This window comes from Heloderma suspectum, chromosome 4, assembly GCF_057233095.1.
Source record: "Heloderma suspectum isolate Gila_16-S chromosome 4, 16-S_ref, whole genome shotgun sequence".
NCBI lineage: Eukaryota > Metazoa > Chordata > Lepidosauria > Squamata > Helodermatidae > Heloderma > Heloderma suspectum.
In genome coordinates this window covers 269,223,232-269,233,579 of record NC_139461.1, presented here as the reverse complement: position 1 = coordinate 269,233,579, position 10,348 = coordinate 269,223,232, and the positions used below count along the sequence as shown (strand labels likewise).

Genomic DNA, 10,348 nt, shown 5'->3' with positions numbered 1-10,348 from the left:
AGTCTCAGCCAAAGGCTCAAAAACCAGAAGGGGGTCTGGACAAGGGGGTGTCCAGTGATGGGGGTGGGTGGGATATCAAGTCTCCAGAACCTTGGAGAGCTCTTTAAATCACCTTCATGGGGCTTCATCCCTGCCCTTCTCAGCTGCCTTTGCCCCCACCCCAAATCACCAAACCTTTTCTTCCTTTCTGCCCTACCACCATTTCAATTTTTCTAGAATAAACAAAAAACATGTGCAGGACTAAATTACGCAAACTGGCGTATGCAGATAACCTTAATTTGCATAAGGTATTCCAAGTACAGGATTTTTATTTATTTATTTATTATTTATTAGCCACCCATCTGGCCGGCTACCCAGCCACTCCAGGCGGTGTACAATACAAATAACACAAAATACAACACAGTCAACTAAACAAAACAACACCCCAAATGCCCGCCTGAACAGCCAGGTTTTCAAAGCCCAGCGGAAGCTCATCAAAGAGGGCGCATGGCCGAGGTCACTAGGGAAGGAATTCCACAAAGTGAGGGCCACCACAGAAAAGGCCCTCTCTCTAGTCCTCACCAGCCTTGCTCTCCTGGCTGATGGGACAGAGAGAAGGCCTTCCGAGGCTGATCTTGTTGAACGGCATCCCTGGTATTGCTGGAGGTGCTCCTTAAGATAGACTGCGCTGGAACCATATAGGGTTTTAAAGGTCAATACCATCACCTTGAATTGGGCCTGAAAAACAACTGGTAACCAGTACAACTCCTTCAGCACTGGAGTCATGTGATCTCGCCAATGGCTGCCTTTAATCAGGCAGGCCGCCACATTCTGCACCAGCTACAACTTCCGAACCATCTTCAAGGGTAACCCCACATACAGTGCATTACAGCAGTCTAGGCGAGAGGAGACCAGGGCATGAACTACTGATGGGAGCAGATGGTTAGGAAGGTAGGGGCGCAGCCACCGTATCAGATGGAGTTGGTACAGTACCGCCCAGCTCACGGCTGACACCTGAAACTCCATGGACAGCTAGGAGTCTAAAATGTCCCCCAGACTGCAGACCTGGTCCTTCCACACCCCCATGGAACACCAGGTCAGCATCCCCCAACCTCCCCTTGTCTCCCACCAAAAGTACCTTGGTTTTGTCGGCATTCAGTTTCAGCTTAGTCCTTTCCAACCAGCCACTCACCGACTCGAGACACTTGGACAGAGTTTCTACAGCCAACCTTGGTGAGGATTTAAATGAGAGGTAGAGTTGCGTGTTATCCGCATATTGGTGACACTGCACCCCAAACCTCCTGGTGATAGTCCCCAGCGGCTTCGAATAGATGTTAAATAACATCAGGGAGAGAATAGAACCCTATGGCAACCTGCAAGTGAGCAGCCAAGGGTCTGAAGTCTCCTCCCCCAGAGCTACCCTCTAGTACCTGCCAGAGAGGAAGGAACGGAACCACTATAATATGGTGTCCCCTATGCCCAACGCCTCCAGATGGTCCAAGAGGATACCCCGGTCAAACAGTATCAAAAGCCACTGAGAGTTCAAGGAGAACAAGGAAGGAGCATTCACCCCTATGCAGAGCCCTCCTCATATCCTCCACCATGCCCCAAAATGGCAGATTTGAGACCGGGCGAAAGTTGTTTAGGTCTTGGGTATCCAAGGAGGGCTTCTTTAACAGTGGTCTTATCACTGCCTCCTTGTGGGCTGATGGCATCACTCCCTCCTCGAGGGAGGTGGTCACCACCGCCTTGATCCCCTCCCTGAGTCTCTCCCTGCAGCTCGTACTGAGCCAAGATGGGCAAAGATCGAGTAAGCATGTGGTTGGCCTTAAAGATGAAAGCACCTTGTCCACTTCATCAGAAGGAAGAAGCTGGAACCAATCCCACTCAACTGGTCTGCCATTGGCCGCCCCTCACTCACTAACTGTATCCACAGCACACAGAATAGCACTCCTGATCCAGTCGATTTTATCTGCAAAGTGCTTTGCAAACTCATCACAGGAGGCCTTAAAATGCTCTATTGGTTCCGGAACAACTGGACCGACCAGGTTCCAGACCACTTGGAACAGCCTTCTGGGATGGCACTCTGCGGACGCAGTATTGGCGGCATAAAAATCCTTTTTGGCTGCTCATATCGCCACGTGGTAGGCTGCAGCTACAGCTCTAACCCATGTTCGACCATCTTTGCAGCGAGATTTCTGCCACCGGCGCTCTAGTCATCTCACCTCCCACTTCAGAGTTCGCAACCATGTCAGCTCTGTTCAGGGAGAAAGGGTGTTTCGGAGCCACCCAGTCTAATGCCCCAGTGATTGCAGCATTCCAGCCTTCCACCAGGGTCTCAACCAAGCGGCCATTTGCATGCTCCAAAGAATCCCCAGGCACAGTCAGGAATCCATTTGGATCCATAAGATGCCTGGGGCAGACCATCTCAATGGATCCTCCACTCCTGCAGAGGGGTTGTGGAACCAAGAAGTCCAACCCCACCAAGTAGTGATCTGACCGTGACAAGGGGGTGGTGGATATGCCCCCGATTTCCAGATCACTCCCCGCCTCTCCGGAAACAAACACAAGGTCTAATGCATGACCAGCTACATGGGTGAGCCCAGTTGGAATAGAGTGCAGCTCCCAGGAAGCCATGGTCTCCATGAAGTCCCGAGGCACCCCCACAAAGATGGCCTCCAAATGTACATTGAAGTCCCCCAACACCAACAAGTTAGGGGACTGCACATGGACGTTAGGGTTAAAATTTAGGGTGTTTTTTTCATAAGTACGGAACACTAAGCAGAATCCAGCATGGGCAAATATCACACACTGTCTGATGTCCTTGTTCTGTAATTATTACTACCTGTCCAGGACCCAGTGGCAAGTCTCTCTTTTTCTCTCAGTGCTATGTCCTTCATAATTTTCTGCAGTGTCTGCTAAAATTCTAGATTTCTCTTGAAATTTCTTCCCATTAAGTTGGAGAAGAAACTGTATCAGTCCGTTATCTGTCAACTTGGGTGCAGCCACTTCCTCTCTGGCGTCATGCAGTGGATAGTTAATGAATTTCCCAAATGCTTCCATTTTCTATAATTGCTGACTATTTATTACACAACTACCTGTAGCAAAGGACCAGTTTTTACAGGTGAAATGCTCTGCATAAACCACTCATCATTGTCAATGTTTCCCTTCATTGCAGCAACTAGATCTTCATTCCTGCCCCAAAACCATTGTCTTCATCATCCACTCATTCCTCTCTGCTAAAGTGACCCGGCTGGGGTTGCTGGCATAGGGACATGGAACAAAATCTGGAGAGAGCCAAGACTTCATGTAATCTATGCACTTCAGCTATACCTTCATGGCAAAAGCAAGATTGTAAGATGCCATTACAGACTGGAGCAAGGACAGCTGGTGTTATGAATCCACAGCCAAAGGAAACCGTTAGACCTCCAGGACAACTGATGGAAACAACTGGATGGGCAACTATCTTGGCATGCCAACCCCAGGACTGGACAGCCCACGCAATATGTTTTCCTTATAAACTTGCCCATCAGCACATGATGTCCCTAAAAACATCACAAGTTTGGAAAACGGGATTACTGAAGATGTCATACCAACCCAGTTCTGCCATCACGTTAGTGCCTTGAAGATAATATCTATATATATCTCTATATAAAAATCCGTTTGTATCAAGGTTTTATATTTATATAGCTCAGTTTATGAACCTTAAAGTGATGCTGACTTGGTAGGTTTTGCTCTCCATGTTCAACATCATTTTAGACACAGGCTGCAATCCTGTGCACAACCTACTTGGCAGTAACGCCTATTGAACACAATGGGACATACTTCTGAGTAAACGTGCATTGAGTTGATCTGAAATGTGGTAAATTAAGCCAGATCTCTTCATAATTCATAAGATCTGGAGAACTCTTAAACCATTTATCTTATATGCAGCAGACATAAGCTGGAAAGTGAGTAAAATGGATTTGCTGAGTTATCCAAACATTGGAAATAGTTACAGAAGCCATATTTGTAAAAAAAGGCACTTGATTTGAAAAGATCAGGAAAATTATTTTATTTTATTTTATGCTTACTCTTGGCCCCTCAATTTTTCTTTCTCAGATTCATATCGTAACTGGAGGTGCTCTTTACCAGGGGAAACAATTAGTTTTATGAGCTAAAAATTGTGCATGAAATTACCTTTATTTTGTTTTCCTTTTTGTGAAAATAAATACAGATCACTAAAGATGACTAAAGCAAAGCTTGTTTTCCAATTTGCCTTGAAAACAACATTTGGAGTTGCCCACTAGGCCTGAAATTTACCAGTTTTTCTCACAACAACAGCTTTCTCGTCACAATTCAATTTTAATTGAAGCAGCTTTCTGGCTGCCTGCTCCGTACATGGCTGTTATCAAATTAATCAGGCTTCTGTTGCTCGGCAATGTTAACTTTGATAAAACTGCCTACATAACTTTCACTTTGTGTTACTCTCATTTGCTCTAATTCAGTTATTAGTCAGATACCATTTAGGGGGGGAATCTAATTGGTATACATTCTAAGCACAGCATGATTGTACTCTCTACAAAATTTGCGCATGCACACGTGTGCATGCACACACACCTAGCTCCCAAATGAGCTGCCATGTCCAGCACTTGCGTGAATATTAACATAAGCTATGCTTGCACACATACATTTTAATGGTGCTGGTTAGGATTGAAGGAAAGAATGGGAGGGATTGGTGGTACTGATAACTGTGCCCACTAAATAATCCGACTCGTCATGCAAGAAGGATCCACACCACAATGCAGAATGGTGCAGAAGCATCTTATGGATCTCAATCCAGCTGTTCACCAGCACTCATTAAGCAGGATGGGCTTACAAAACCCAGCAGAAAGATATTTTAATGGGGTTGAAAACGAATTTAATAACCATTATTTGCCCTAAAAACAAATGTGTGAGCATGTAGGTGCAAACAAGTTTCACTAAACTTTATAGCAGTCTTCTCCAACCTAGTACCCTCCAGATGTTTTGGACTACAACTCCCATCAGGCCCAACCACAATGGCCAATGGTCAGTGATTTTGAAGTCCAAAATACCTGGAGGGTTACCTACTAGGTTGGTATGCCCATAACGCTGCTTACGTGCACACTTCTGAATGTGTGAGGGAGTTCATGTTAAGTCCCCCCTTCTGTCTCCACCCTCCATAAAACCATGCCGTCTCCAATACTCCAAAAGGGAAAAAACAACAACACCCCATTTGTATATATTGCTAAAGGGCATTATAGGAAACTTCTCTCAAACCTTTTAGTGTTTTTCCATTAGCTTGTTGACACGTTCCTCTGTATGTAGCCAGATGCGGCTTGAGCCAATTCTTATTTATTTTGACCCTGTTACAAGGCAATGGTCTGATGACTTCAAAATTCATCCAACTCGTCACTGCATGATGAGGTTTAAAATATGCAAACCACATTGATTATTAGCTGAGTGACTGACGGGAGTGATCATATGATTTCACCACATGCATGGATTTTATAAGAATAGTCCTCATCTGACCATGCCTTGCTTGAACTACAGCTCCTCGGGCTGATGTACCCTGATGACCAATCTATTGCCACTAGTAATAAAAGCACCATGGTTCATAGCATTGTACATTCACAGCGTGCACCTTCATGGCATTGTACAGCAGTCCTGCTGGGAACTCACATTGAACCAAGGCGGAAAGAAAATGGCATTAAAAAGGAAAGAAAAATCACTATCACTTCTCAAAAAAACAGGGTCACATCTCCGTGAAACACTGTCCATCTCCATGACAGCGATTTTATTACCACTTTTAGAGGCTCACATTTTTGAAGTAGAGATGTGTTAAACTATGTCTTTCCTCTCTGGTCAGTTTAATGCAGCCTTTCTCAACTTGGTGCCCTCCAGATGTATTGGATTGCAGCACCCACCATTTCCAGCACCAGTAAGGCCATCTGGAGGGTACCATGCTGGGAAAGTCTGGGCTAGGGAGGCCATCAGTGCAGGTTTCCTGGGACATAGGGCAGTGACTCTGAATTTTTCTACACAAAGCATTTATCATGCAGTCATCATTCCCTACTCACGGTTGTTTATGGGTTCTTCAGACAGCGTCATGACCCTCCAGTTTTGCTTCTGTGTCTAACTTTTGGCAAGTTTTTTTAGAGCAGGAAAAATGCAGCATTTAATTCTGAAAGTGAAAGAAAGCACGATTTCCGCTTGTGCATTGCTATTCTGCTATAACACACTGCCACCTAGAGGTTATGTAGCAGAAAAGGGAACACGCCTTGTGCAGTGCTCAGATCTCAATTCCAGGATGAAATTGTGGTGTAGTGGCAAGAGTGTTGAACTAGGAGCTGGGAGATCCGGGTTCTAGTCCCCACTCGGCCATGGAAGGTCACTGGGTGACTTTGGGCCAGTCACAGACTCTCAGCCCAACCCACCTCACAGGGTTGTTGTTGTGAGGATAAAATGGAGAGGAGGAGGATAATGTAAGCCGCCTTGGGTTCCTTGCAAGAGGAAAAAAGGCGGGGTATAAATGCAATAAATAAAATAAATAGTTCAGCCCTCAGACAGTATCTTTACCAGCTCCGCTACCTGAAGGTTAAACTACATGTTACTTTAAAGATATAGCTAGCAGCTACATCTTTTTAATTCAAGAGTAAGCGCAGGAGACCAGCCTGGGACCCTAGCAAGGGGCCCCCCTTTAACCCTTTGCCCCCCACTGTGAACCCAATTTGCAGTTGGGCAAAGCATTAAAGCCCTTCTACCCCACCCCCCAACCCCTGCTAGGCTTCTGGTCTGGACTGGGTCCCATGTGCTGACTTTTCTGCCAAAAGAAAATAAAAATAACAACATGTAGTTTCACCCTAAGAGGATTCTAACAGGCAATGACGGGGACTGAGTCTGGAATCTTATGCATGCAAGTTATGTGCTCTACAACTAGGTGATGTACATGCATAAAACTCCCAGCTATAAAACGTTCTGCATAACATTAACATTCACCAGAACCCAAAACAACACTGCAACAAATGGACTATTGTGGCTAAATAAACAATGATTAGATAGATTATATCACACTGCAGTTGTGACAGCAACTTGAACTGACAGGATAATAGAGATTACTTGTGGAGAGTTGCTGTGTATGTGCCTGAATACGTGTGTCTGTGTCTCTGTATGTAGCTATGTGTGCGTGAGGCAGAAAATATATTTTGTGGAAAAGACATTCAGATCAGAGTATTCCTGCAGCTGGGAAAGACTGCGTATCAGTGAAGTGTGTGGAGTTAAGAGGAGACATACTGAGATCCTTCAAAATCACAGTCATTGCCTTAATCTCTCTCTTGGCTGGCATCAAGTGATCCAGCTGTTTCCACATCTGACCCTAGATATCTGTCACAAGGGGATTTCGGAAGCCTGCCAGAGAGAAAATGATAACTTCAGATGTTGAGTTATTTGCGGAATGGTAAAGCTTTATTTGATACTCAGTGCAGTGGGCCACAAGATAGCTAGCATGACCTTTTAATTTTGATGTATACTTCTGGCTCACGTGCCCTGATAGGTCATTTTCTCACCCACCTGAAAGGAGTAAGTCCTCTTCAAATGATCCTAGAGGCTATGAGAGGAAGTTGCTATCAGCCTCCACGCTACTTTAGATAATGTATTATAATGGTTTTTAATTTTTGTGAACTGCCCAGAGAGCTTCAGCTATGGGACAGTATAGAAATATAATAAATGAAAATGAAATGAAATATGCTTAGGCTGAGTGCCTACCTACCATTGTGGAATTAGTCTTAAGGGTAATGGGGGGGGGGGCGTCCCCTGTTCAGATCTTTCCTTCTCCCCATATTTACCAGAAACAAAATAAATTAGGCGAAATTTGTAAATATAGGCCAATATTTTTAATCATTTACAGAGATTGGAGAATTCATCTTTTCACTGAATTTGGTTTACTTCATTGAAAAATCTGGGAGTTTTCTTCTCTCTTTTTATACATCTGAATGTTGTATAAAATATTGTGATGCCCTGAATGTTGCCATGCCTATATCCAAGCCTCAAGGCAGTCCTCTGTTCATCACGCTCAGAGCTCAACCTAACTTGTTTTGATGATAAGATATTCAAAGCAAAAGTACACCAGGACAAAACTAACCCCCACACACATACAGGAATGAAATTCATCAATTTTTCATTATCATGCACTTTTTTTTTAGCATTTGCATTATCCCAACCTTATTACTTTTCTCTGCACTTAAGCAGAGTATATATTCAATGGAACATCACCAACCCCTCCACCCCACAACTCCCAAAAATTCTCAGTTAAGTGCGAAATGCAGCTTGAAAGGGTAGGGCAAAGTATATGTCTAAAAGCAAGTTGATGCAAACTGAGCAATTCCTATTCTCAATGAGCACTACGGAAGACCTAACGTAGACCTGGATGTGGAAACTGCTTCGAGGCAGATGTCTTATTGTTGTTGTTGTTCAGTCATGTCCGACTCTTCGTGACCCCATACCCATAGCACTCCAGGCCTTCCTGTCCTGCACTCTCTCCCGGAGTGTGCTCAAGTCCATATTCATTGCATCAGTGATGCTATCTAGCCATCTCATCCTCTGCCATCCCCTTCTCCTTTTGCCTTCAATCTTTCCCAGCATCAGGGTCTTTTCCAGAGAGTTTTCGCATTAGGTGGCCAAAATGTTTGAGCTTCAGTTTCCGTATCTGTCCTTCCAATGAGCAGTCAGGGTTGATTTCCTTTAGGATGGACTGATTTGACCTCCTTGCAGTCCAGGGGACTCGTAAGAGTCTTCTCCAGCACCACAGTTCGAAAGCATCAATTCTTCAGCACTCAGCCTTCCTTATAGTCCAGCTCTCACAGCCATACGTTGCTACTGGGAAAACCATAGCTTTGATTAGACGGACCTTTGTCAGCAAGGTGATGTCTCTGCTTCTTACTATGCTGTCTAGGTTTGCCATAGCTTTCCTCCCAAGGAGCAAGCATCTTTTAATTTCATGGCTACAGTCACGGTCTGCGGTGATCTTGGAGCCCAAGAAAATAAAATCTGTCACTGCTTCCATTTCTTCCCCTTCTATATGCCAGGAAGTGATGGGGACAGATGCCATGATCTTCATTTTTTTAATGTTGAGTTTCAAACCAGCTTTTGCACTCTCCACTTTCACCCTCAACAAGAGGCTCTTTAGATCCTCTTCGCTTTCTGCCATTAGGGTGGTATCATCTGCGTATCTGAGGTTGTTGATAATTCTCCCGGCAATCTTAATTCCGACCTGTGATTCATCCAACCCAGCGTTTCTCATGATGTACTTTGCATATACATTAAATAAGCAGAGCGACAATATACAGCCCTGTCGTACTCCTTTACCAATTTGGAACCAATTGGTTGTTCTATGTCCGGTTCTTACTGTTGCTTCTTGACCCTCGTACAGGTTTCTCAGGAGACAGGGAAGGTGGTCTGGTACTCCCATCTCTTTCAGAATTTGCCACAGTTTGTTGTGATCCAAACAATCAAAGGCTTTAGCGTAGTCAATGAAGCAGAAACAGATGTTTTTCTGGAATTCTCTTGCTTTCTCCATGATCCAGCGAATGTTGGCAATTTGATCTCTAGTTCCTCTGCCTCTTCGAAACCCAGCTTGTACTTCCGGTAGTTCTCGGTTCACATACTGCTGAAGCCTAGCTTGTAGGATTTTGAGCATCACCTTGCTGGCATGTGAAATGAGCACAATTGTACGGTAGTTTGAACACTCTTTGGCATTGCCCTTCTTTGGAATTGGAATGTAAACTGACCTTTTCCAGTCTTGTGGCCTTTGTTGAGTGTTCCAAATTTGTTGGCATATTGAGTGCAGCACTTTAACAGCATCATCTTTTAGGATCTTAAATAGCTCAGCTGGAATACTGTCATCTACACTAGCTTTGTTGTTAGTAATGCTTCCTAAGACCCACTTGACTTCACTCTCTAGGATGTCCGGCTCAAGTTCAGTGACCGCACTATCATGGCTATCAGGGACATTAAGATCTTTCCTGTATAGTTCTTCTGTGTATTCTTGCCACCTCTTCTTAATCTCATCTCCTTCTGTTAGGTCCCTGCCTTCTTTGTCCTTTATCATGCCTGTCTTTGCACAAAACGTTCCCTTGAGATCTCCGATTTTCTTGAAGAGATCTCTAGTCTTTCCCATTCTGTTGTTTTCCTCGATTTCTTTGCATTGTTCATTTAAGAAGGCCTTCTTGTCTCTCCTTGCTATTCTCTGGAACTCTGCATTCAGTTGGATATATCTTCCCCTTTCTCCCTTGCTTTTCACTTCCCTACTTTCCTCAGCTACTTGTCAAGCCTCATCAGACAGTCGCTTTGCTTTCTTGCATTTCTTTTTCTT

General features: G+C 44.4%; 1 protein-coding gene across 1 annotated transcript in view; it reads left to right on the top strand.

The window, feature by feature from the left end:
* The window catches only part of SNTA1 (syntrophin alpha 1), an 82,027-nt gene extending 77,592 nt beyond the window's left edge, over positions 1-4,435 (top strand). The window contains exon 8 of the mRNA XM_084853836.1: positions 3,158-4,435. Coding sequence (XP_084709962.1) covers positions 3,158-3,250 — 93 coding nt within the window. The 3' untranslated portion in view covers positions 3,251-4,435. The remainder of the gene's footprint in view (positions 1-3,157) is intronic.
* Positions 4,436-10,348: the final 5,913 nt, after the last annotated feature.